This window comes from Mus pahari, chromosome 7 (genome assembly GCF_900095145.1).
Source record: "Mus pahari chromosome 7, PAHARI_EIJ_v1.1, whole genome shotgun sequence".
Lineage (NCBI taxonomy): Eukaryota > Metazoa > Chordata > Mammalia > Rodentia > Muridae > Mus > Mus pahari.
The window spans coordinates 38,229,202-38,256,639 of NC_034596.1; the positions used below are offsets into that span (position 1 = coordinate 38,229,202).

Genomic DNA, 27,438 nt, shown 5'->3' on the forward strand with positions numbered 1-27,438 from the left:
GCAAATGAATGGAACTAGAAAATATCATCCTGAGTGAGGTAACCCAGTCCCAAAAGAACCCACATACACACATGGTATGCACTCACTGATAAGTGAATATTAGACCCAAAAGCTCAGAATACCCAAGATACAATTCACAGACCACACAAAGCTCAAGAAGAAGGAATACCAAAATGTGGGTGCTTCAGTCCTTCTTAGAAAGGGGAACAAAATACTCATGGGAGCAAATATGGAAACAAAGTGTGGAGCAGAGACTGAAGGAAAGGCTATCTAGAGACTGCCCCACCTGGGGATCCATCCCATATACAGTCACCAAATGCAGATACTATTGTGAATGCCAAGAAGTGCATGCTGACAGGACCTGATATAGCTGTCTCCTGAGAGACTCTGCCAGAGCCTGACAAATACAGAGGCAGATGCTCACAGCCAACCAATGGGCTGAGCACAGGGTCCCCAATAGGGTCCCCAAGGGAGGACTTAGAGAAAGGACTGAAGGAGCTGAAGGGGTTTGCAACCCCATAAGAAGAACAATATCAACCAACCAGACACCCCAGAGCTCCCAAGGACTAAACCACCAAATAAGGAGTACACATGGAGGGACCCATGGCTCCAGCCGCATATGTAGCAGAGGATGGCCTTGTTGGGCATCAATGGGAGGAGAGGCAATCGGTACTGTGAAGGCTTGGTACCCCAGTGTAGGGGAATGCCAGGGCAGGGAGGTGGGAGTGGGGGGGGACACCCTCTTAGAAGCAGGGAGAGAGAAATGGGATGGGGGGTTTCTGGGGGCGGGAATAATCGGGAAATGGGAAAACATTTGAAATGTAAATAAAGAAAATATACAATAAAAAATAAACGTATTTAATATTCAAGGTTTTTTTTTTTAAATCCAAAAGTCATGCACTGATTTTTTTTCTCATAAATTCAAACTGTGTGTTTTCATTATCCTGAAATTTTAATTGGAAAAAAATGCATGTATGGAGTCATTACTATAAAGTGCTTTAAGTATTAAAATTATTGAACTTCAAATATACTGCATGGGGCAGTCTGAAGAGAACGACAGGATACAGTTAAAAACAAGACCAGCCCCCGGTGTGAGGGGAAGTGCCTCAGAGAGCAAGCCTCGCCCCTCAGAAGATAAGCCATGCCCTCAAAGTGCTGATGGATGCCAGGGCACCAGGCTTGAAGCCACGCTTTCAGAAGTGCTGTCTTCATCACCTCCTTATACTTTATTATCCCAAACACTATTTTTTTCTGTGGGGGGAGGGGACCGGGAAAAAAAAAAAAGTAGGTGCCTGTGTCACATGGTAGGATCATTGTTACAAACACAGCTTCTATTCTGGGCACGGTAACAGAGACGCGGTTCATTTCTGAATCTGACTTAATAGCTGTTTCACCCTCAGGAATGTCACTACTGTGGCAGAGAGAGGGGGGAGNGGGAGAGAGAGAGAGAGAGAGAGAGAGAGAGAGAGAGAGAGAGAGAGAGAGAGAGAGAGAGAGGAAAGTATCTACAAAGTAGAAGACTAGCGACAAAAGTCACTGCTAAAAGGTCCTGCTTTCAAAGTCATAGTCCAGGTAATAAACTTTACTTGCCGCAGACTAAGAAGGCGACGCCAAGATAGCTAAGCTACAGAGACACGGCACTAAACCTGGCAGCCTGAACGCAATCTCCTTCACCTTTGTTCAATAAGAACCAACTCCTGCAACTTGTCCTCTGACCTGCACGTAAGTGTTGTGGCATGAACATGCCCCGCCCCCCCACCACACACACGATTTAGAATAAAATCTGTCATAAAATTTGTTCAAGATTTTTTTTCTCAATCTAAGACCAAATAAATAATAGAGGCCTCAGGAAGGAGGCATCTTTACGGTGAGCTCACAATGTCGGTAGAGGTTTTTTCAATAAGCCTTTTCAGTATTGCAACATGTTAAAATGAAAGACAAACTAGGAGAGGAAAAAAAAAAAGACAGTGTGATTCACGGCCTCCGAGAGCCTGCAGGTGGCTTCTGAGGGGCTCTGCCAGCAAACAGACACAAGGACACATCTTGAAAACCAGAACCCACAGCTGTTGACACCAGCGGTTGCTATCTTTGGAAGCTGAAATGAGGGCATTCAGGAACAACCACGAAGGCAGGGGCAGAGTGTCACTACCTATTCCGTGTCACACTAACTTGGCCTTCCTGCCCAGCTCCACTGGGCAGATTTCCTTTTGATGGATCCCTTTCTGATCCTGGAACTGAGACACGTACGTAGTTTCATTTTCCCGAGTTCTTGATCACTGCTAACAGACACTTCTACAAATAAAAAATAGTCTCTGAAAAAAACTCGTTGCACATTCTCCCTGCAGGTTTTGGTATCAAAGCAGAAAAATAACTCACACCATATTGTATGCTACAAACTCAGAATTGTTTACCAACGAAGGCTGAACTCAAAGCTTAATAAGGTGCTTCCTTGAGCGAGTCACGGCCACTTACAAACGGCATTCCTGAGTTCATGCCTCAGAGTCAGGAGGTAATTTTTAAAATCAAGTCTGCATCTTTTCTATGAGCAGTCGAAAAGCACAGAATACATGCAATGAAAACCCCAAGGACTCAAAAATCACCATTCGGTCTCAGTAAGAAATAGCATGCAAATTACTTACAAAAACGTGAGCCTCCACTGCTCGGTTTCCTAGAAAAGACAGATACTTAGGAACAACTACAGCCAAACTTTCTACCAGTTCTGTAATTCGTTCTTGATCTTCCTGCTGCTCACAAGTGCTCCCCTGAGGCCCATAAACCCAGCACATAATTCGTGGTCTATATTTAGTGTAAATGTAGCCAAGCGATAACAAGATTCCCTGCCCGGGGATTCCCCTATAATGTCTGAGAGTTTAAGATACGCATTGCGGAAACTTTGCTTTAAAAACAACAAACCAGCAAGACTTGATTCAGTTGGTAACTGATGTGGTTCTTACGAAGCTCAAGTTGAAAGTCCTTATTCAGTGGAAGTGGCTGTATCAGCCGACAGCACATTGCTAGCACTTCTGCTGGGGTGTGCTCCTGTGTATAAATACCCTGCAGCAGGCAGGAGCTGCCGCTGGGACAGCTGGTGTGCAGAGACCTCAGTAAACAAGGAGACTAGCTGTGATAACACAACTAGTGTAATGGCTGATGTGTTCCATTCCTGTATCCAAAATAAGTCAGCTTTCTACTAGTCCCGTTTCAGACCTCTGATCTAGGCTTACAGCAGTAGAAAACATGGTAACAGGTACAGCTGAAAGACGAGACCTAGTCTCATGAGGCCAAGCAGCAAAGGAGAAGAAAGGGCCAATGACTTGTCTTCAACCAAGTCTCATGCCTAAAGATCCACCATCCTCCAGTGGTTCCAGCAAGTGACCAAGCAAGCCTTCTACACTTTTCTTTAAGGAGACTTCAGAGATCTAAACTATAGCAGCGGGTCCGGGGATTCCCGGGCCTTCATTTAGCTTTACAAAAAGTGTTTGTTTGTGGGTGCAAAGATTGCACACCTCAGCATCCCATCCAAAATGAGCTCTTCTAAGCTTCGGAAGCTCACCTGCCTTTTGGGAATAACCAGTCTTGTTTCCTTTCCACAAGTGGCAGGCAGTTTCTGCCCTCTGGTGTACACAAAAGGTACTACAGTGAGAACTGGGGTCTGCCAGCTCCGGGTGACAGATGACACAGTTTGGATGGAAACAGACTTGCAGTTGTTTATGATCTGCCTTCGCTCACCACCGTTGCCTGCTCATTATATAGCTCTGTGTGTTCCAGTTTCCCTTACATGGTTCTTTAGGGACATTATTATACTTTCGGAAAACAGGAATCACATTTTTTGGTCCTCCCATAGCTTGAGAACCAAGAAGACCATGCACTTGATACCTTTATCATTATGTGCTGTCACATGTCTTAAAACTAAGCTCAGAAAAGATGAAGATGTTCCCATCATCTAGTCATGCAGGTCAAAAATCAAAACTCTTCTAACTACTCAATCTGTCCCGAATCCCCTATCATCTCCGAAGCACTTGCTGCAGTTTTGAACGCTGTTTTCCCCTTCTTCTAACGTTATAACCCTCAAGTACTAGTCCTCCAGAGATGGGAAAGAGCCTAAGAACTCCACTGCCAGGGAGGCTAAAGTGGCAGAGATGAGACAACTCCACGCATGCGTCCATCCGTCACACCTGTCTGAAGGTGCCTGGCTTTAGACTCCTAGACAACGACTTGACCAGAATGATGGCTCTCTTAATATTGACATGCTGCTTTTAAGTTTTGAATCAGCAGAAAACATGTCTGGGGCCTTACATTTCCTTTCAAATGCCTCTCATGGTATTCAGTCAATTCCCAGGAAATCCAATAAATGCCATCACAGAGTTGAGTCTATTGTTGATTGCTTTGAAATTAATTCTTGTGCTACAGTAATTTGGCTGAGAATCAGTGATTGGCTGGCTGGTCAACCACAGAGCACTTCACGACTTTCAACTCAGTTCTTAAACATCAGGTTCTTAGCAATTGTTGCCAGCAGAAGTTACTCAATGATTTCTTAAGATCTCCATCTTTGTAATCTCAAGCGTAGGTTAAGTGCTTATTTCTCACTCCTCAAACTCTTAGTTTTTAAAAAAGCACAGGAATATGCCACATGATGAAAACAGGAAATAAATACCAGAGTTCAAAAACTGTGACTGTGGTGGGAAACTAAGGTGCCCGGACATACAGGTGTATGAGCCAACTAATGCTGCTGAAGTAGGCTCAGAGCTGAGACGGAAGAGTTAAGTATGGACCAAACCAAGGAAGTCATTGTATGTGAGCCAGACAAGATAAGAGTGTGACTAAAAATGCTAAAGAGACGACTCTAAGGAAGAAGAAATTGCAAACATAAGGCCCAAAATCATTTCAGTAGCTCCAATGAGTGAAATCGAGTGTGTGAAAAACTTCCAGGTTTCTCAGCTTACTGGGTATGGTATCTACCATGTAACCAATTTTAAGCACAAAAGACAAATCCAAAATTATTTTAAATTTCAACATTTCATGATCAGAGAAGCAAACCTTCCAAAATTGAATTTGAATTGCCCAATGTTTAATTCTGAACTCGATGTTCTACATAGAAATCCATGAATCAAACTTTCAGTTAAGACCTTAAAATTACTGACCCTTTTTGTATTCACTCCTAAGAAACTACAGGCATGCCACCTAAGACAAGAGGTTAGTGTGAACTCTGATTTGAAAATCAATCCGAAGGATAACCTCGATGTTTCAAGACGGATGTACACTTGGGTGAGAGAAACTAATCTATATTGGCTGACATACAATGAACCAAATTGTATAAATTTCTTCAGTTAGAAAGGAATTGAGGGCAAGCATCTAGTGTATGTGTGTAAGTCCAAGACAAGTAAATACCACTTTAAGGCAAATGCTTAATTTCCCCCCCCCCCCCAAATAAGCCGATGTGAGAACTCTTCTATTAAGTTAAACAATGCCTAAAACCAGTAAACCAAGCAATTGCTGTCAGTGTATATAAACAGAAACATGAAAGGCAGTCGGAAAACGCCTTAAGAAGGGACTGATGGATGATGACAGAGAGAAAAGGGCTTTAGAAGCCTTGAAGTAAACTGTGATAAAAACTCATTAAAACACACACAGGGCTGGAGGTAAAATGTTTCTCTGGAAAGCCACGTATTGATATTGATACTCAGAAACTCCATTATCAAACTGGCCACTCAGTACTGGGGAGGTAGAAACAGGACCCACTTCCAGAAAAAGATGGATGGATGGATCCTGAGAAGTTAACACTCATACGTGGACACACACAACAAAAACTGCAAATACAGGGGCAATGTTTCCCATGTTAGCCTGTATGAAAGTAACAAAGCCACTCTAGCACTCTAGATTCCAGTGTGCTCCTCAATGTGCTCCAAGGATTAGAACTGAAAGCCAAACTGAAGTCCCCCTAGCAGCACAGACCTTCCAGTTTGTTGGGAACACAGAATAACTTGGGGGGGGGGGACCCTCAAGTATCATGCTTCCTAGCCCCGCCCTCTGCATCAAGGAAACTGAATCCATGTACCCTGAACTCATTGAAGCTATGAGGAGACTAATGGTCGTTTTATGCACTTGCAAAATGCTTACAAAATGCCTCACAAGGGCAACCTAAGTCCTGGTTATGTATTTCTTAATAATCTATTTCTTAATTTCAATGTTTGATTACTCAAAGCTTTGTCTCGTTTTGTTCCCAAACATTCAAAAATGTCTCACTCCCTGCCTGCCTTGACTCATTCTGAACTTTATTTCAGTCATGAACAGCATTTCTTGTTAACAGAGAAGCACTTCCAGCGGGGAAAGACCTTTAACTCCCAAGTGAAAGGCACATGTTTCATCTAGATGTCCTGCTCTTGGCTCTCAGGGGTGAAGCCTGGCAGCCTTTGTGGCATAGGCTGACATCAAGGGCTTGAATGCAGCCTTTTGATGAGCTAACTGACAAAAATCAAAGTATCAACCTTCCACTCAAACCCATTCCCCAAAACTACAAGTGCCATGTGTGTATTGTGAGCTCTCAGTACTTCTGATGAGCAGTGTAATAAACAAATTAACCTTATTGTGAAATACCATCTGCTCACCACACGGAATATGACCAAACATCACAAAGACTTTATTTGTGTTTACCAGTTATTTTTACAGAGAATAAAGAACTCATTAATTTGTAACACTGTACATTAAATTAAAATATAACCCACCCCTACATCAAAAATTATTAGTTGACCAAGATAAAAAAATCGTCTCTAAAAGCGTATATACATTAGAAGTAGCAAAAATAAAAATAAAGGAAGAGATTAGAAAACAGCCATCAAATTCAGGCATCTAGAAGAATTCTCCAACATCTGCTCTCTTATCTCGGCATTTGCTTCGAGCTTTTGTTCGAGCTTTGAAAGCTGCAGAGTTATATAAATGCTGAAATAGAAAAAAATACACATTGGATCAATAAGATATTCTTATAAACAAGGGGAAACAAACTAGGGGGAAAATATAAAAATCTCTAAGGAACTAGAGAGCTAACAGGCACACATCATCCTACAATAAAGTGCATGAAAACTTCGCTACATACATTTACCTCAATAAAAACCAAACACCATTTAAAATTTGTTGATATCTTAAAAAGGAAATGATGCCAATCACTACTTCAAGTTACGGACTCTTTTTGGAAAATGAGCCTGGCACTCCACTAAGTTATTGCCCAGAACAACAGAAACAAGCAAATGTCCCTATCACCAGGCAGAATCAGAACTCTAGTTCCTAGAACTCCTCTTCAGTGGATTTAGTCCTAAGAAGCAAAGGGACTCTGAAGAGAAACCAGAGAAGCTGTGCATTTTGTTTTTAAAAACAAAAAACAAAAACCTACCCTTTCAAACCGAGAAATCTTCATGGTTTTAAGTGTTGCAGCATCAAGCATCACTGGGGGTCCAAGCTCAAATACATTGCGAAGGAATTCATTTGTCTGAAATGAAGAGGGAAGGCCTATATCAAATATCTATTTCACTGCATACAGTGAGTCTGACTACAGAAGTGATATGGCTCTCCGAAATAAGAATCTGGGCACCTTAAATTCTAGGGCTATGTAACATAAACTGTACACTTACATACAGCACCAGTATTCCAGATGTTTACTGCTTTTTAATGCCTGAATGCATCCTGGATATCGAGCTAACTTCAAAAGCCACTCTAGTCCTATAATTCCACCCCACCCCACTCAATTAAAGCAAGGATCTCACTCACCTGCAAGTGGTACTGCATCCCTGATCCAAGAACCTCTTTAAATGTGTCATAGGTATGTTTTTTGACCCAGCTATCAATATACATGCGCTCAGGACCAAATTTAACAGTTTCTGTTGGAAAATCCCGTTCCTATACAACAGAGGAGCCAAAATTATCACATGCCCTAAAATGGCCCAAACACAATTCCTATTCTAAAAAACACCGATATAAAGGAACAGTATTTGAAACTGATACTTCTTTATCCAAGATGTGGTCAAGCTAGTAACTACTGTCTCAGAGCAAGAGGGAAGGAACCTCATGGAACTGTATAAACTTGATGACACAATTAAAACAACTAATAAATTGGTAACAAAGCCACAGTTTTAAGTATCCTAAAACTTCAAAGGACTTAAGAAATGTGAAGACAAGGTCAAGTGTTTCTAGTGATATAGGACGATGGGAGAAGGGGAGGCTGCCAAAGAAAGAAATGGCACAAGACAAGGAGCAAACTGACTGAACGGATGACGCCTGGGACCTCCAGGAGGAAGTAAAGATAAGTAGGTTAACAGACACAGAAAGGGGGAAGAACAACCAGGAGTTCCAGAAACCTCAGCTAGGTTTATTAAGAAAACAAAGCCAGGTGCAGCAACGTATACCTATAATGCCAGAAAGGCTGAGGCAAGAAGACAAAGTTCAATCGCCACCTGGGTAACACGTTAGCAGAGAAGGGAAGAAGAGAGATGTGTCTCAAGAAGCAGGGGAGCTGTAGCCTGAGAGAAATGGACATCGCCAGTGGACATTCAGCTCACTGCCACAGGGATCCAAGAGGACATGTGCACTCCACAACTACCCAGGTCCTTTTCTCTAAGCACAGTAAAGAGAATGAAGTGGAAGGAGTATGAATTTCATCTAGGCTTACATAGCTTGTCACTTAGCAAGCAATCTCTTTGAATCTATTCTGTCGCCTACAAAATGAAGTCACCTATCAGTTATTACAGGTTTGAGAGAGAGCAGTCTATGAAATGACATCCTGGTAGTCAAAAAATACATTCTGCACACTCCTTCTAAACCCTTACCCCTTCCTCCTTCCTAAAGATAACTAAGCCCCTCTGCTTCCTAACTCAAGGATTCGCATCTTTCCCTTCCTCTTCTCCCTCTTCCCCACTTCCTGTTTCTCTGAGTACACACACTTGCAGTGTGCGCATGGAGGCCAGAGGGCAACCAGTGTCAGTCCTCACCCCATCTTCCAAATTGTTGAGATCAGGGTTTCTCATTTGTTGTATGCCACCGTGTACAACAAGCCCATGAGCTTCCACATTCTACTGTCTCTGTCCCATCTCAGTGTAGGACACTGGGACTATAGATATTTGCTAACTGTAGATTTTGGCAATTCAAACGCAGGTCCTCAAACTTGCATAGCAGATGCTTTTACTCACTAAGTCATCTCCCTACCCTCATTTATATTTTCAAACTATCACTTTTTTTATGATTCCCTCTCCCATACTTTCACTAGCAGCTAACACAAAACAGAACAAAACTACTAGCTGTTTATACCACTCTAGCTGCCAGTTCTACCCCTCTTTAGTCTTCTTATAGCCATGCCTATTAACAGATATTGGGGACACATCTCTTACTTCACCCCCCCCCCCCACCTTCCAACCCATTGACCTGGCTTTTCTCCCAATGCTTCATGGTCTAGCTTAAATCCTCACATACACATCAAGTTGATTGAGTCTTGAATACTCATCTTTTCTAAAAACAACAGCCCCACTGTTTTACCCCAAGAAAAATAGTCTTACCAACCAACCAAAGCAGTTAGGTCTTGAACTTCAAGAGACTGCCCTCATCCATCCTAAATAAATCTCATCTCAACCAAGCAGACTAACCAGAGAGGCTCTGAAATCAGTGACTGCCATGTGGCCTTTGTAAGAGCCTAGGTCTTGTTATTTTGGATTTTTAGCACCCAGTCTTCCCACAGATCACAGAAGCTTACAGGCAACATTATACCGAAGCTTAGAGTGTCTTAGTCTCAGTCACAGAATTCTGATGTGAGACCTAAGGTAAAATGCTGCCAACCACAGATCTCTATTTCTTGTCTCCAGTGTGGTATAACATTCAGAGCTTCACATCTGCTAAGGACACACTCTCCATCCAGTGTCTTCAGTCCTGTTACCCTACAGTACGTGCTTCTGCTTTGCAGGAATTCTTCCCCTGTTCTGCTGTGGGTGGTAAAGGCCTGGCATCAGGGAGGTCTCCATGCAAGCATTCACCAGGCCCAGCCCAGCTTAGCGTCTCAGACACAGCTTCAACAAGGAGCCAGCTCTTCCCTATACTGTTAAGACCCTGCTCTGGGGTTTAAATGAGGAAATAGCTTTGGGCTACAGTGAGAAATCAAGCAACAAAACGACGCAGGCATTTGTTTTCTTGAGTCTCTCATTTCAGCAAGCTGCTGGCTGTGCTGGCACTGAAGAGGCCTACCTCCACGGCCCTCAGGACATCTCTGAAGACAGACCGCTGCTTTCTCTTGTCCACTTTGGCACGGTGTTTATTTCCATCTGTAGCCAGAGCCCGGAGCATCTGGGTCAAAGAATCCATATCTTCATAAAAAAAGTCCTGACCAAGGAAACAGATTTTATTTCACTTATTTTTCATCTTTTACATCTTCTAAAATTAACAAAAAACATACCGGCTATATAAAGCAATACAATTTTGCTGTTTATGGAGATTTGTGCACATATAAACAGGCAGATATGCAAAAATTCAACTACAAAAATGCTAACTACAAAATACAACAAAATAACACTCTCCTGAGTGTAACTAGATATCAAGCACATGCTGTGCTGTGCACATGACCTGGGTTTCTAAAGTTCCACGAAACAGATGTGCCATCTATTCTGATACCTGGTCACTCAGACGGTGGTCCCTCTAACACACAACCACTTTTATTTCAGAGGTACAAGTTAATCGGCAGTGCTTTTTCAGAGGATGTGATTTCTATTTATGGCCATTGTCTCTAATAAGCAATAAGATGCAGCAAGAAACATGATTCAGTATTAAAGACAATAAGCTAGCTACTTCAATCACTACTGGGAGAGGGGGTGATACAAACTTGAAATCAATGTGATATCCTTGCTTTTAATATTTTATTAATTTATCAACTTGATTTGAATTCTGGTATTCATTTTTCCAACATGCTACAATTCAACCTAAGCCTCTTATATGCCACACCCACCAGTAAGATATCTTATATGTAATATATAATTAACTATTAAATTAGACCAACATTATAATAGCTTTACATTTAAATACCAATAAATTTGATTGTATCCTAAGGTGATACCATTTCCACTCAAATTTTATCAATTTGTTTACTTTTTTTTCTTGGTTCTCTTACTTTTTAAAGAATATATGAAGTTTTCAAATCTGTAAAGACAATCCAAATTTGAGGGAACCAATAAACTATCATAATTGGATCCAAGTACTGCAAACTACTGCCTGTGGAAGACTGCACCTCCCAAGGTCGCTGGCTTTGTCTGGAGACATTTTTGGTTGTCACATTAGGGAAAGTGGTACTGTCATCTAGTGGGCAGACTCTAGCAAAGGATACAGCTAAATACCTGCAGCGAACTAGCAGCCTCATCTGGCTCCTAACAGCAACAGTGTCAAGGCTGAGAAATTCCAATACAGTCTATGCAATGGCAAAACTCAATCTAAGCACAACTGGGAAATCACTAAGCTCAACACAATACGTAAGCAAGCATAAAAAATAAAAAAATAAAAAAATACAATACACTCAACAAAGGCATCCAATAAACAGTATCAAGTCTACTTCTTTATTTATTAGGATATAAAAACTGTACACTCTTGGACAAACAAAAAAATGGGCTCTGGAAATAGAAACGAGTCGGTCATCAGTCTGACACAATTTAAATAGAATAGAATTAGGGCAAAATGAAATTGTAAGAAACTTCTGGGTTAGAATAGGCTTGGGACAAAAAGTTTAACGTCACCGAAAGCAGTACTCCTGTATGAAAACATCAGCACAATAAAAATGAAGCAAGCTAGGATGAAGAGATGGCTCAGTGGTTAAGAGCACTGACTACTCTTCCAGAGGTCCTGAGTTCAATTCCCAGCAACCACACGGGAACTCACAACCATCTGTAATGGGAACGATGCCCTCTTCTGGTGTGTTGGAAGACAGCTACAGTGTATTCATATAAATAAAATAAATATTAAAAAAAAAAAAAAGTAGCAAGCTGGGTCCTAGCCAGCTGACTAAACTCTATTAGATACAAGTTATAAAGTATAGCCATTGTAGTATAATGGCAAACACCTGTCTAGAACATCATCTGGAAAGCTTACACTGAAATACAATTTGACCCCTCCCCAATTCACAAGAGCTAAACATGTCTAAAGGGTTTATCCTGCTCTACTTCAGCACAAAGACTTTCCTACTTCACTTTTGCCAAGGAATAGACATTTCACACTGGGTCAGTTTCCCATCTACAAAGGCAAGGATGAATGGCAAGCTGCTCTTCTGAGACTGTAAGAATCACTTAGCCCCAAGGAGCTTTCGTTGCTGACTTAACCTTCTGTCTCATTATATACGTAGCATCTCCTCTGTGTGATAAGATGGAAATGAACAGGGAGAACTGGGGAATACTATAAGCTGACCTGTTTCCCTGTTACATAGTCACCATCATTTTTCCACTTTAAAGAAGAGGACACTGGGAAATAGAAGCTATCCAAGATCAACTAGGAAGGGTGGTAGGAAAGTGTCCAGGCAGCATGGCTCCAGAGGCCATTGCTTCCCAAACAGATATACAGCAAGCACACAGTAAGCTAGTACGGCAATCAAAGGAGTAATAATTTCTACAATTTTAAATACTAATAACTAACCAACTAATCCACCAGTTAACAGGTTTAATCTTACATTCGTCTACTGGCTAGAAATGGCAATCTCCTTTAACTCTTTCTGGAATGCATCTTAAAGGTGAAGTAAGTTTTATTCCTGTCTCCAAGGTTCAAGAAAAATTCACCTCACTGTGTAATAACCAGGTTAACAGTGCCACAGAACAATTATGTTAGAAAAAAACTTCTGAATAATTAAATACTTATTTGCTATAAGAATTACTTTAATTCTGCCTAGGTAATTAATCAACCTGTTTTTTTCTGATTCTTAAAAAAGGTTTTATTAATATATAGCAGTTATATATATATATATATTATATATGGTTGTATATATTTACTTAAAAATCAACCTGTTTTAACTTTTTTGTAGTAGTAGGACCTTGGTCACACTTAGCAAGTGCTCTACCACAAAGCTGTACCTATAACCTTGATTTAATTAACTTTAAACACTATAACTGCCCACATGTAAAAGCTTATTAAAATAAAAAATTCTAAAAAAAAAGGTTCTATTTGTAACCCAACTGATTGACACTAAACATATCCAGATGTGTTACCCTAGCTAGCTAGCCTATACATTTTATTAAGTCCGAGAACAAAAAGTATTTGGGTAGTAAAACTTGAAATGTAATTTAAACTAAAACTGCACTATTACTTCACCTTTAAGATGTATTCCAAAGAGTTAAAGGAAACTTCCATTTCTAGCCAGTAGAGGAATGCAAGATTAAACCTGGGACATCTAGTTTCCATGTCTAGTTAAGAATCATCAATTAACTCGTAAAGTGAATTGATTATTAAATTTGAGTCCAATTATTAAACTGAATAAACCGAATCCTTAGCTGCGCAGCTTGTTTACTTCATTCTTAGCTGCTGCCTTCCTAATGAAGGGGAGGGGGCTACCACCTCTTCACATAGGCTGAGTATTAAAGCAGAACCATTTGAGATTTAACCCAAATGAAAATGTCAAGGTCTAAAAATGGTACAGTCTACAACACCATAATGCTATTAGACACTTGCTGTTCTAAAACTTGTGACTAACCACAGCTTCATCCTGCAAATACCACCCTTCTCCTTAGGTTATAACTCAAAGAGGATGAATACTCAGGAGGCCTCATGCTTACCCAAAGAACTAGAGGCAACTGAGGAAAGCAGGAGTAATGGCCCTCCCCAAGGAAGAGCATACCAACTGTCTGTCCAATGTGCAACAGCCTGCTCTGACACTTATGTACCAGAAACATCATATACACTGGATTAAGAGTACATATGAGGGCTGGTGAGATGGCTCAGTGGGTAAGAGCACCCGACTGCTCTTCCGAAGGTCCTGAGTTCAAATCCCAGCAACCACATGGTGGCTCACAACCATCCGTAACAAGATCTGATGCCCTCTTCTGGAGTGTCTGAAAACAGCTACAGTGTACTTACATATAATAAATAAATAAATCTTAAAAAAAAAAAAAAAAAGAGTACATATGAAATATAAATATACATGTATGCATTCAATAACAGTGAAAAAAGGAGGCCATGATATAAATATACTTGTATTTTTTTTTTCTTTTTTTGGTTTGGTTTAGTTTTCAAGACAGGGTTCCTCTGTGTAGCCTTGGCTGTCCTGGAACTCACTCTGTAGACCAGACTGGCCTCGAACTCAGACATCTGCCTGCTTCTGCCTCCCAAGTGCTGGGATTAAAGGCGTGTGCCACCACCGCCCAAACTTGTATTTTTGAGACAGATTTAGCCTGAATATGTCCAGGAACTTACTCACTCATCTATAGATCTACCTGCCTCTACCTCCCTAGTGCTGGGATTAAAGTTATGTGCCATTAGGATTGGCTCAATGCCATGAATTTGAAGAACAAGAAGGGGTGTATTCGAGGATTGAGAGGGAAAAAAAAAGATAAATGGTGTAATTATATTATAATCTCAAAAATAAATACTTTTAAAAGCACTCATTAAGTAACCCAAGGCTGGAAATAACATCTCCTATTTAGTTAATAATTTCCCACATATTTCAGTTTCCTTATGGCTTTTTTTTTTCCCATTTGCTACTATGACAATAAGGAGTGACAGATACTAAAGGCTGTTCTTCAGTTTTGTTTTATTTAAAACCCTTTTCCTTTCCTTTTATTTTATGTGTCTGAGTGCTTGCCTCTATGTGTATCTCTCCACCATATGTGTGCCAGGTGTCCACAGATGCCAGAAGACATGGATCCCCTAAGACTGGAGTTACAGACGGTAGGTAGTAGATAGGTACTGGGAATGAAACTCAGATCCTCTGAAAGAACAAGTGCCCTTGACCTCAGCCATCCCTCCAGCCTGTTTCTCAATTTGAAATGCCAGCACATTGAATGAATTAGATCTAGGAACAAACTGACCTTTCTAGTGGCAATAAGCATTATGAACAGGGTAAACATACATCCATTGTGCCAAGATAAAAGGGTTCTGAGAACACAGAACTTCCAGTTCAAACCTAATATAGTACCAGTATCAGGGTCAATTAGGACAGCTGGTCAGATATTTCTCATTTAAATACCCTAACAGGCCCAGCCACAGTAATTAACACCTGCATATAGACAGTGGATAGGCAAACAGAATCCAGAACACTATCAAAAGCAGTGCTAAATAACAACAACAGAACCTTATCTCACCCCCAAATCTATGCTGACCGGTATTTCACCTATTTGTCTTATATTATAAACACCACATGTCTGAAGTATTTGTGAGTAGAACAACATTCCCTTAACTTCAGTTCTACAGACAGCAAGAATGTTTCTACCAATACTACACCAGGTTATACTCTCAAAACCAATCACAAGTTCTCAGGTGACCAGCCAGTAAATGTATTTATTATCCAATTCCTAATCTTGACAGTGACAATACAAAGGAAGAATGGTCCTTGTGTATCTCCTCCTGCCAATTAGATACTCACACTCTCCATTCCTCTGGCCAATTCAAACAGAAGTGCCAAAGATTCGCCAGCAGCAATTCTCATGTTTACATCATCACAAGAAAGGAGGCTTGGAAGTTTATGGAAATGCCTAGAAAATAGTCATTACTTTATGAGTACAACCAGTTATGTTAACTAAAGGATTTTTGTTTTGTTTTTTTAGTTTAAAAAAAAAGAAAGAAACTAAATAAAGGGTTGTTAGAAAATTGGCTCAGTGGATTAATAGCAAGTTGTTCTTGCAGAAGACTCAAATTTGGGTGCCAACACACACATCAGGCAACTCACAACTGCTTTTAACTCCAGTTCCAGGGGATCTGGTAACCTCTGCTGGCCTCTGTGGGCACCAGCACTCAGGTGGTACACATACACACATGCACGCACACACACATAAACAAAAATGAAACTAGGTTGAAGAAAGGTACCAGCACTGGCCGCTCTTCCGAGGACCCAGTCAAATCCCATGCACCTTCATGGGGATAGTCAACCATCTCCAGTACTAGGGAATCCAAAGCCCTCTTCTGGCCTCCAGGGAGAATGCACTCATATGGTGCAGACATACATGCAGACACCCACATACATAAAATAATTAAAGAAATGTATATATAGAAAATAAAAATACATACAGCTCCAGCTTTTTCTTCACTTCACTGACTGGGCATATGGTCAGCAGTAATGTCCATGCGAGAAGCGAGCTGATGTGAAGCACTGTGTTAGGAGTGCTACAAGTAACATTAGTGTCTTTCTCTTTCAGATAGGACTTGGTGAAGATATTTTCTAAGCATTCCAGAGTTGAATACAGCTCCTAAAAGAGAAAGAATATGCAGTAAGACCAGGACTATCTTAAATTAAAAATAAAAGCACTAACTGGAATTAAAAATTATTCTTACAGTGATGTCATCTGTGGCAATAAAACAGCAAACACCAAAGCAAGTTGCACACTACAAAATAAAGACATTAATGACAATTATTTTCTTATTATACATTTGCTTCTACAATTCAATGTGAAATCTTTCTCAACTACTTCCCTCCACTGATTCCCACACACAGTATAAGGAGATTGGGAAAGAACAGTAAGAAGAGGAACGTCCAGACAAGGAGATCTTAGTCCCAGCTCTGATATCAAACATCAAGACAACCTTAGAACAGAGTCATTGTTTCTCTTGGGTCTTCCTCCCTGACCAACTCATGAAACTAGAAGGGATATTGCACAGCTCAGCTTCAAGGAAGCACAAAGCAGAAATCTAGTAAAGTTCAAGTGATTCTCAAACTTCAAGTATCACACAGTTAGAGATCTGAAAGCTAAGACAGATTAACAACACCTCATGGACTAGACCTCAAAAGTCCTACATTTATCCAAATGTAGCTTTCCATGAGGACTTAACAAACACCAGTGTCGTTTAAGCTCTAGTCACAACCCATTATCTAGTACCTGTGTATGGTCTTTAATCCCAAAAGTAAACAATGGAATTGAACAATTTCAATGGAAGACTTTGGAGCATGAAAGAGAATTTGTCATAAACTGTTCGCTGTTTTAAGACAGGAGTGTAAGATCCTACTACTTATAGATAGGGTGTTGTGTCTGGACAGATCTGTAAATTTTACTCTCATACTTACAGTCTGCCTAGCCTGGATACTAGCTGCTCCGTCACAAATTATTTTTTTTAGGATTGGTCCAAGAGTCTTTAAGATCTCTTCACTCTCAAATCCAGGGCCCAACTGAATACAAAGAACAGACGCTACTGCTGCAGCCGCGCGCTGCTCGTCACTCTTTCCTGGAAAAGCAGCGGAGAAGCAAGCATGGCAGATTTTATTTTCAGTATCAAGTGAGTAAGTTTCCATGGTAGTAGTTTATAAGGTAGCATCTGTACTTCTGAAACCCACAGGCAAGTGGTTCCTGTCAAGCTCTGCCTTCTAATTCCTTATGGAACTCACACTAACAGGGCTGCTACAGTAGCCCTAAGCAAGACTTACCTAAGGGCAAGTGCAGAGTCCTTCTGCTGATTATTTTAATAAAATAAATGATCAAAGTAAAAGACCTTCCTACATAAGATAAATGTAGATCATTTTATAAAGACACACACACACACACACACACACACACACACACGCACACTAGAAGGTTTGAGCAAATACTGAAATTAAAAAAAAAAACTGTTTTGAGATGGGGTGATCTCACTATGTAGCTCTGCTGGGCTATAGTTTGCTATGCAGACCTCAGAAGCCTTCCTGTCTCTCTCTGCTAGAACTAGAAGAACTAGAACTGCACCTCCACAGCTGGCTTGAATCTATTGGGGGGGGGGGGTTTCAAGATAGGGTTTCTCTGTATAGCCCTGGCTGTCCTGGAACTCACTTTGTAGATGGCCTGAATCTATTATCTAAAACCATATATGTATATGTGTGTGTGTGTGTGTGTGTGTGTGTGTGTGTGTGTGTGTGTGTGTGTGTGTGTATAGAATTTTTAAAACCATCTCTTCTACCTCCCAACATGGGAGTATACACATAATTCATACACTTTAAAAAGAAATACCCCTATCTCCAACACAATTGGCTCTGCTGTACTAAAGCAGAGCTGCACAAGATTAGAGACACCAGACTTTTCCCAGCCCTGTCCTTGTTCCATGGGAGAGTGGGAGCTACATTCATAAGCCAACTTTTACCGAGGCAAAATGAGAATAGGACATAAAATTCATTCAATTTAAGCAAACGTGTGCTTCCTATATCTTTGATACTATAATTACTGTGTTAATAAAGTAATGATAGAATGTAATTTTTTTTTTTTTTGGTTTATTCATGACAGGGTTTCTCTGTATAGCCCTGGCTGTCCTGGAACTCACTCTGTAGACCAGGCTGGCCTTGAATTCAGATATCCGCCTGCCTCTGCCTTCCAAGTGCTGGGATTAAAGGCGTGCGCCACCACGCCCGGCGTGATTTTTATAATACTTATTTGACAAAATAAGGAAACTGTAGATGCAAGTTTTAATTTTAGCAGTTTCTAAAACTGCAATGTTGAGAAACAATAGTTATAACATTTAATGTTCTTCTTTTGTGTGTGCACCTGCACTAAGACCAGAGAACAGCATCCCACGTTCCTAAGGAGCCATTCAATTCAGTTCAACTGATTTAGTGTTATTATAGGAAGGAGGGGGGCTAGCACCACAACACATATGTGAAGGTCAGAGGGCAATCTGGGAAGCTGATTCTCTTGAAACCATACTCTGAGGCATGGTGTCTCAGTCCTGTTACTGAATTGCTCACATAAACTTCCAACCTGTCTTCCTTCATAGCAATGTTCAAGGTAGAGATTTGAGCCACTGCATCTAGGGTGTTGTGTGGGTGTCAGGAACAAATCTGGGTCATCTGGTCATTGTCTCAGCCATCGGTACACCTACTGAGCCATCTCCCCAGGTCTCCACCTGGTTTTCTGAGACAACGTCTCTCACTGCGCTGGAGCTTGCTTTTGCTTTATGAGGATTCTGAAGATGGCATCAAGTCTTCATGCTTGTAAAGCAAGCAGCCTTTGCTCTTTATTAGAAATGTCATCTTTTACAAAAGGAATTCCAGAACAACTACTACACAGCTATAAAACTCAAATATGCCAGAGATATCCTAAATATGTTGTTATTTTAGTATATAACTTGTTTTAAATGCAAGGAAAAAAATGGGCTGGATTCTGATAATGCTTTCCCATGTTTAGAAAAACAAAGATGTCTTGCAAAATCCTATTTTAATTTGCAATATGATGCGTTCATCCCTTCCTTATGTAACCTGAGAATGACAATAACCTCTTCTGAGTTCACAAAAAACATCAATCTACCCTAAGGAGAGAGCCAATTCCTTGTTGGTTCTGCACAGGTCTGTCAAGAACTATGGCATTACCTTTTTTCAGACAGCGCTCAATGCTATCTGTTAAAGTCATTCTTCTCTCGAGAACAAACTCATACAGCACTTTTGAAGACAGTGCATTTTTAAGACCTTCAAGAGCTGCCTGTCTTGTCTTCGCACTATTGAAAACAAATTAAAAAGGAAGAACTAGTTAGGAGACTGCTATAAACTAATGACTTCTAAAGACACGTGATCTCCATGTCTGTCATCAAACTCCATGTATATCTTTCTATAATACACTTATATGATCTCAAAATAAGAGGCGCTTTTACAGCGCTTTCTATCAGGGCACTTCTCTACTGGTAGCTACAACACTAAATGACTGAGTATTTTGTACTTTCAATGTATAAGACATGCTATGTACTACATATCTTAAGTAAATTCAGTTTCAGTCTACTCTACTCCTTTAAGCCAGCACTTATACCGTCCAACCAGTCTCAAATTCCCGAGCTCAAATGGTCCTCTCACCTGTCAGATCCACTCAACCATCTGGGACCAGAGACATAAAACACAAGCTACATCTACATGCTACACATTCATGCTACATCTTCTGGGTATCTTATTTCATCTGTTCAATTCTAGAGATACCACGAATAAAACTTACCTTTGACAGTTCTCATACCTGTAACAAATTTAGTGGAGAAACAACTTAAAGCAGTTTGTCCTGGTAAGCTGAAGATCAACTTTTAGTACTATAAATTTCAACTACAAAAGTTAATATATGCTAGTATGCTATAACAATGAGTAATACAAACCAATTTAAATTCTGATAACATGCTACTATGCACACTAATTGGCCAAAGCAACACTACATTATCCAGAGTAAACAAATTCAGAAAAACATACTACTTTATCAGAGAAATGCACAAAGTACAAAATAAAGTAACTGATTAGAATCACCCAGAATGGAAAGCTTTTAACACCTCTTACCTCTTATCAAGGGTTAGGTCAATTAATCCCTTCAATTTGTACTCCAAGTCTTCTTGAGTTCCTTCCTCATCAAGAACTTCTGCTCCTACAGAATAGAAACCCACACTGTAACAAAGCAAGGAAAAAGTAAATTGGGAAAAGGAACACTATAGCTCACATACAGCAAGCTGCAGGTATGCATTTAAAACTCCTACCATCCTCTGCAAAACTGGAAGGATCGCTATAGCCGCTGCAGTGGCTCATTGTTTCAATGGATGCGTCTTCATCACTGAAAGGTTGAACAGTCCGATGTGGGCCACCTATTAGGAAAAGGAAAGAGATGAATTCTCTTTGCTATATATACATGCAAATTCTTAACTTGGAAATTATAAATCTTACTTAAAAGTGATCTTGTAATAAAGTCAAACTTTTTGTAAAAGACAATTAAACTGCAAAAGAAGATATGTAACATTCCTAAATTAAGTTGATTCATCAAGTCTGTACTTGAGAAGGTCAGCTATTTACATTATGAAACAACTTCAGAAATGTACCAATCATCTAACAATGAGAACTAGCTTTAGTAATCAGTAACCAGTAAATAAATAGCCTCTTGTTCAGGTGCCTTATTTTGAAGGCAAGTGCCAAGTTCAAAGGGGGGCAGGTTTTAAGATAACAATAGCAGAAGTTTTATGTCTGATATGTTATAAAAGCCTGTGCAAACTAAATTGCTTCCCCTGCTCCTGTTTTAAGTCAGTGTCTCCCTGTTCCATACCGCCTGAGCTGGTATGGAACTCATTATGAAGACAAGGTTGGCCTTAAACTCACTGCAATCGCCACATGCCAAGCTCCTGTGTGCTGGGATTACCAGGATGAGCAACAATAACACATGTGTCTGAATATGTGTGACATTATATATGTGAGTTGTGGGTCCATCCTTGAACTCCACCATGTTTGAGACAGTGTCAGTTTTAATATTTGAAACTGTGTTAGCTGGGCAGTGGTGGTGCAGAGGCAGGAGGATCGAGTTCAAGGCCAGCCTGGTCTACAGAGTGAGTTCCAGGACAGCCAGGGCTACACAGAGAAACCCTGTCTCAAAAAAACAAAACAAACAAACAAACAAAAAAAGGGGAAAAAAAACCAAAACAAACCTGTGTGTTAAACTGCAAAATTGTGGGAATTCCCCTATCTCCAACTCGGTATAGAACACTAGGATCATAGATTTTTATACCATCCTGACTATACAAGGGCTCCAGGAACTCAGATCTCCTATCTGCAAAAGCTATTTAGCCATCTGCCAGTTTTTAAAAAAAAAAAAAAAATTACCCCTTTTTAAAAAAAGGAACTCAGGCTGTGGTTGTGTAAACCTTTAATCCCAGTACTTGGAAGACAAAAGAGGCAAAGGGCTCTTGAGTTTGAGGCTAGCTACATAGGGGTGGTTCCGGGCCAGCCAGGTTTACACAGTGAGACTTTGTCTCAAAGCTCAAATAAAATAAAATGAAGAATCCAACCATATCCTAGAGTTTAAAAATAGCAATGCTATTACCAAAAATAATTTAACTAACATATTTTCAGAATAAATTCATAATTGAGGGATCACACATTAACCTAAAAATTATGAAGTAATGAATTACTTTGAGTCCTGAGCTAAAATGAGTCTCAAATTCTGACCATAAAGTGACCTGGGCAGCCTGATTTACCTTCACTCAATGTCCCTGTATTAGTAAAATCAAAGACTATATACATCAAATATCAATTCCTTATAGTAACTAGTACATTTTTATACTATAGAGTACATTCTGCCGGAGAGATGCTAGGATTACCACCTGGACAGAGTACAGAAAAATGAACATAAACTACACAACAGAAGTCAATCTCATTTACTCACCAATGTACCTAACCTCTTCCTTTGGCACCTATTATGCAAAGGTTTCACCTACTACATTTTATGCACAATCTATGTGCAATTTTACAGAAATATATTTCAATACTAAGCATATCAAAACACAATCACATCATGCATGAGTATAGAAAATAATGTGTCCTATACTACAAATGTAGGAGTGTTCTACTAGTACATAAAGATGCCATTAAGTAGCATAATACGATCATCTTACTATGTATAATATACTGATGTAACAGTGTATAGATGCATACAATCGTTGCCAACCAATTCCCACTAAAGACTGGAGGAAAAGGTTAAGTATCAAAAGCCCATAAGTATATTAATTTCATCATGAAAAATTATAAGCAAATATAGATTAATGAGCATTATATTTGAATGCATATTTTTAGAACTTCAATTTCTTCAAAAATATTTTAATGTATAATTATGAACACTTTTATAGACACATCATCATGATTAATACTTAAACCTTAGGTATGAATAAAAGTCAAATTCCTCAAAAAAAATTAAGTCCCTGTATTTTTATTGTCATCATTACCTTACTTTTACTTATTCCAGTTTTGGGCAACAGTCGGGCTCTACAAGCCAATCTCACTATATAACCCAGATTAACCTTCAGCTCCTGCCAATCTTCCTGCCACTCCAGCCTCTCAAATCCTAGGATTAATGGGTGTTAATTTTATTTTATTAAATCCTCTAAAATTAAGCTTGTTAGAGTTAGGCTAATTTTCTCTTAAATAAGTTGCTTTAAAAAAAACAAACAAAAACTTATGCAGAAGTTAGCAAAACTTTACATTAACACGTGACCTTGAAATCTGCTTGCCTGATACCAAAGTAACTTGGATCAAAGTAGAAAAGCACAGAGAATAAGTGATGCCAACATTTCTTTTTTTTTTTTTTTCCCCCGAGACAGGGTTTCTCTGTATAGCTCTGGCTGTACAGAAATCCGCCTGCCTCTGCCTCCCGAGTGCTGGGATTAAAGGCCTGCGCCACCAGGCCCGGCTGATGCCAACATTTCTCAATCACTGCGCTAGGAAAAAATAAACACCAGCCTATTTCTGGATCTTTCCTCATGACAAATTATGCTAACAGCTGAGTATATTCTGAAGAAGCTTACCATATTTACATACAAGCCAATGTAATTTTAAATTTTAAAACTGTTCATGTGGCCTGTTTTTAAGATTATTTGTACACAACTTTAAGCTTCTGTCTCTTAACTAACTGGTTTTGTTTCCTCATGATTCCAGGAAGGGGTTTGAAAGGGCAAGGAATGACTGGCAGGGCTCAGAGGAAAAGGTGCCTGCTGCCAAGCCTGTTGGCCTGAGTTCATCAAGCCCTGGGATCCACTCAGAAAATGTGTCCTAAATCCATATCCTGTGTCTTAATGTGTTCACATTCACACACAAATAAATAAATGCACTTTTAAAAAAGCAAGGAAATTCATCTTGTAAGAATGTCTAACATCTAGGTCAAGCTTACCTTGTAATCCTGTATTAATAACGAGCAGGCACTCTACATATGTCAAGTCCTTATTTCTCCGAGGCTTACTATACAAACTTTTTTCCTTAAAACCCCTGTCTTTCATGCTAAATCTGTGGCTTTACATCTGCTATTCCAGCAATCAGAAGACTAAGACGAGAAGCTGCCTTTGTTTGAGACCAGCTGAGCCTACAGTGAATTCCAGAGCAGGCTACAGACTGAGACTGTCATAATAAACAAAATGAGAAAAACAAAAAAGAAAACACAAAACATGAAAATCCACTCCTCAGGCGGAACACTGCTGTGCAAACTTATCCATGTGTATAAGTCAATTTCCTTTGTTTCTACAACTCTCCAATTACTTACAAAGAATATACATAAAAATCCAAGACCCTAAGCAACAAACTGAAGGTTGTAGAGATTCACTTAAATCAGATTTATAATCCCCGTCATCTAAACTTCAATAGAAAAGTGGTTTCTAAGTAAAATGTTTGCTAATTTCCTTTCTGACTCAACTATTTAGGAAGTAAAGCACACAGCTAAAGTAGAAAATTACAGAAAAGCATTCTCATCCAGTCCCACTTGCAAGAGGTGGCTTTTATGGTAACAATATCAAAGCTTGCAGTTAACCAAATCAATTACTTTACTTTTATAGATGCTTTAAAAAAAAAAATCAATGTTTCAGTGTTTACATTACATATGCTAAAATGCAGTGTTTAAACATGTATGTTTTCTATGAAAAAGAATTTAAAAGACAGCAGTGATGCTGTCTGATGGCAGGTCAAATACACCCTGAGGCAAAATGGGTCTGTCCAAAGGAAATAGTACTTGTCAAGAAACTACATAAAGGAAGGGTGCCTGTGAGGCAGAGACCTCTGTTAACATCTGTTTCCAAATTGTTAGTGTTTCTCCGTTATTTCCATTTCACCTTTTAAAAAGGAAAACTTTAATAAGACGAGTAAGACTTTATGAAAGAACTCCGGTATTTATTATTCAGGAAGGAAAGCTTAAACAGAAGTAGCAGGAGCCTTGATTCAACTACAACTAGGTTACATGAACAGTATTTCATAACTTCACAATGAATTTCACCACCCATTCAGGAGAAAGGAAAAAAATATCTAAAGATAGATTTCTATTTGTAATAAGTCTATACCCGGCCAGTTATCACTAATGCATGATCAAGAGCTTTCAGCTCTCCAGACCCTGTAGGAAAACTTTTGCATTGCCAGTCTCCAATATTTAACATGATAACTGGTCATTTACTTCTCTAATATCATTCGAATGATCAAAGAGTAGCAGCTAGGTCAACAAATACCTAATGGCTATTATCTTGGTGTGGAACGACTGGGGGCATTCCAATATTCAACTCCATAATCTTAACAAAATAATTAGTGAGATGACTACCCATTTTAATACTACTCGGCTTATGTCTCTTGTGTGCCGCCTTGTAGAAGGGACTTTCGACTGCAATCATTTTTTTTTTCCTTAACCATATGTTAAGAGAATCGTACATTCAGCAATTAACCATCCAGAAAAAGCTTAGTTTTAGCATGGAAGAAAAATAAACTTATCCCTAACTTTCCAGCCAATTGCAACCTCGGCTTCTCACCACCTCTATCACTGCATGGAACCTATAGAATGCAGCACAAAGGAGAACGCGGTCGCCTAGGCTGGCAGCACAAGGGCTGATGGGGTTCCCGGTTTCTGCAGGTACCGGGTTAGGAGTGGAAGCCACGCTAAGGGTGGGGCCGTGGCCACGGCTTCCGACGCCTCCACCCCCGCCTTAAGAGGACCCGCGGGACGCGCAGGAAAGCAGCGGGATGGAAGCCACTCGCGCCTCTGCGTCACCCTGGCCCCACCACGCAAAGCTCAGGCCTCGTGACGCAAAAGCCGGTCCAAGCCCGCTGGACGTTTGACACTCCCGAGAACTCCATGTTGGAGGGAGAGCCACAGGCAGCGCCGCAACAGCGGCAAGCCACCGGCGCTCCGCCCCATCTCTAGCTCCATAAAGGACCGGACAGCAGGCAGAGGCGTCTAGGAAGAACGCCAAGTCCTGGTCACCCTTATTCCGAGTCTCCCTCCTGCCCAAGGTCCCACTTCTCCCCGCCCCCAGGGCCGGTGCTCCAGCACTGCTCCCGCGTGCCAGCTCAAGAAGCGCGAGTCCCAGGGCATGATGGGAACTGCAGTTCAGCCGCACCACGCGCTCTGCAGACTTGGGCGTCCGAAGCGAAGACCGAACTACAAGTCCCACCGCGCCCCAGGCCGGAGTCTCCCGTTCGGCCGGCCAGCCGGCTCCCGGGCGTGGGGACACCCCTCACCTGCCGTGGCCGCCGACGTCGCTGCCCCGGAGCCGCCACCGCCCCCGCCACTGCGGTGGGGAGCGTTCCGCTTCTTGTTCTTCGGCATCGTGGGCCGCCCGGTGCCGCCTACACTTGGAGCTCAGCGAGGATCAGCCGATGGAGCTGCACTGTCTACTCGTGCGTCTGTGCGGCGGGCGGCTGAGAGGCGAGTCTCGGGCTAACAAGAGAGGCGAGGAGCGGCGCGGGTGAGAGGCGGCGGCAGCGGTAGCAGAAATCCCCGTGAAGAGCTGCGAGCGGAAACGATACATGTTTCTCTCTAGCGCGGGAGCGAAGGCGGGGTGGCCAGACCACGACGCCTTAAGTAGCCAGACGGCAGCTTGTCGTCACCATGCGTGGGCGGGCCTCCATCGCTCGCTGGCCAATCGCTGCAGATCTCCCCACTGGCGTCCACTGGGGCGGTGCCTGCATTCGGACTCCCATTCCCAGAGCCTCAGTCTGCGCTCGGTGCCTGGGCTGCTATGCCTTAGGGCCGCGTGGAGCTTTGGGAGATGTAGGAAGCGAGAGGGCGCGGCCTTCTCCCAGGCTCCTCCCAGTCCGATTGCGTCGTGACCTCGTCCGCCCTGGAATTCACCCGGGTAGTCACCGCGATGAGCCATGCGGTAGATATGCCGCTTGATGATCATCAGCTTGTAAGATCACGTGTAACAACCTTTCCCCTGCTAATATGAGGCCCCTGCCCAAGCACAACCATACCTTCCTGTGGGTTCAGGGACGTGGGCTCCCCACCCTCCAAAAAAAGTGTGCTTTCAGCTACTTCAAGTTGTATTGTTCGCGGATCACATATTCTAAACTAAAATATCAAATAACGAGACTGATGATTCAGTCTCAGATTTTCTTACAAAGATGTGGCCTTGATTCCACCTGCCAGTTAGGAGGTCAGTTTAAGATAAGAGTTTGAGAAGTTCGCAGCTGTAAAAACACACATGAGTTATATCAATAGTCACAACGGGGTTTATTCAAGGTGCTCCCGTTGGTCTGTTTTCCCTGTCGCAACACCCAGTCCTGTTTTCCAGGAGCTGCTAGTAGGTTCCTATACTGTCCATATGACAGAACAAACTCACTGACTCGTGCAAGTGACTCATTCTGCACTCCACCTCTCACCTCAGCTTCATTCTATTTCAAGTGACTATAGTACGATTTCTCCATCTTAATGTCTCTCTTGTACCTTAATCCAACTTAAAATTTTCTCTCCTTTTTTTACTGCCGTACTCTTGGTTTTTCGAGACTGGGTTTCTCTGTATAGCCCTGGCTGTCCTGGAACTCACTTTGTAGACCAGGCTGGCCTCGAACTCAGAAATCCACCTGCCTCTGCCTCT

General features: G+C 41.1%; 2 protein-coding genes and 1 long non-coding RNA gene across 7 annotated transcripts in view; 1 reads left to right on the forward strand and 2 right to left on the reverse strand.

The window, feature by feature from the left end:
• Lsmem1 (leucine rich single-pass membrane protein 1) overlaps nt 1-3,015 on the reverse strand; it is a 17,980-nt gene extending 14,965 nt beyond the window's left edge. Inside the window, exon 1 of one of the 3 annotated variants that reach the window (XM_029541018.1) lies at nt 2,955-3,015. In XM_029541018.1, the coding sequence (XP_029396878.1) occupies nt 2,955-3,012 (58 nt within the window). In that variant the 5' untranslated portion in view covers nt 3,013-3,015. Of the gene's footprint in view, nt 1-2,639 lie in introns of all 3 variants that reach the window. The other 2 variants (XM_029541019.1, XM_021202565.2) reach the window with 2 other exon arrangements.
• Nucleotides 3,016-6,612: 3,597 nt separating this feature from the next.
• Nucleotides 6,613-27,438, reverse strand: part of Ifrd1 (interferon related developmental regulator 1) — a 47,193-nt gene continuing 26,367 nt past the window's right edge. For 2 of the 3 annotated variants that reach the window (XM_029540850.1, XM_029540849.1), the window contains exons 3-13: nt 20,596-20,700; nt 20,402-20,486; nt 19,466-19,590; nt 17,204-17,361; nt 16,477-16,527; nt 16,213-16,391; nt 15,572-15,680; nt 10,216-10,350; nt 7,759-7,887; nt 7,385-7,480; nt 6,613-6,936 (exon numbers count right to left, since the gene is read on the reverse strand). In XM_029540850.1, coding sequence (XP_029396710.1) covers nt 6,847-6,936; nt 7,385-7,480; nt 7,759-7,887; nt 10,216-10,350; nt 15,572-15,680; nt 16,213-16,391; nt 16,477-16,527; nt 17,204-17,361; nt 19,466-19,590; nt 20,402-20,486; nt 20,596-20,644 — 1,206 coding nt within the window. In that variant the 5' untranslated portion in view covers nt 20,645-20,700 and the 3' untranslated portion in view covers nt 6,613-6,846. Of the gene's footprint in view, nt 6,937-7,384; nt 7,481-7,758; nt 7,888-10,215; nt 10,351-15,571; nt 15,681-16,212; nt 16,392-16,476; nt 16,528-17,203; nt 17,362-19,465; nt 19,591-20,401; nt 20,487-20,595; nt 20,701-26,080; nt 26,440-27,438 lie in introns of those variants that run through there. The other variant, XM_021201727.2, reaches the window with a different exon arrangement.
• Nucleotides 26,574-27,438, forward strand: part of LOC110324216 — a 6,417-nt gene continuing 5,552 nt past the window's right edge. Inside the window, exon 1 of the long non-coding RNA XR_002380677.1 lies at nt 26,574-26,751. This is a non-coding gene — a long non-coding RNA (uncharacterized LOC110324216). The remainder of the gene's footprint in view (nt 26,752-27,438) is intronic.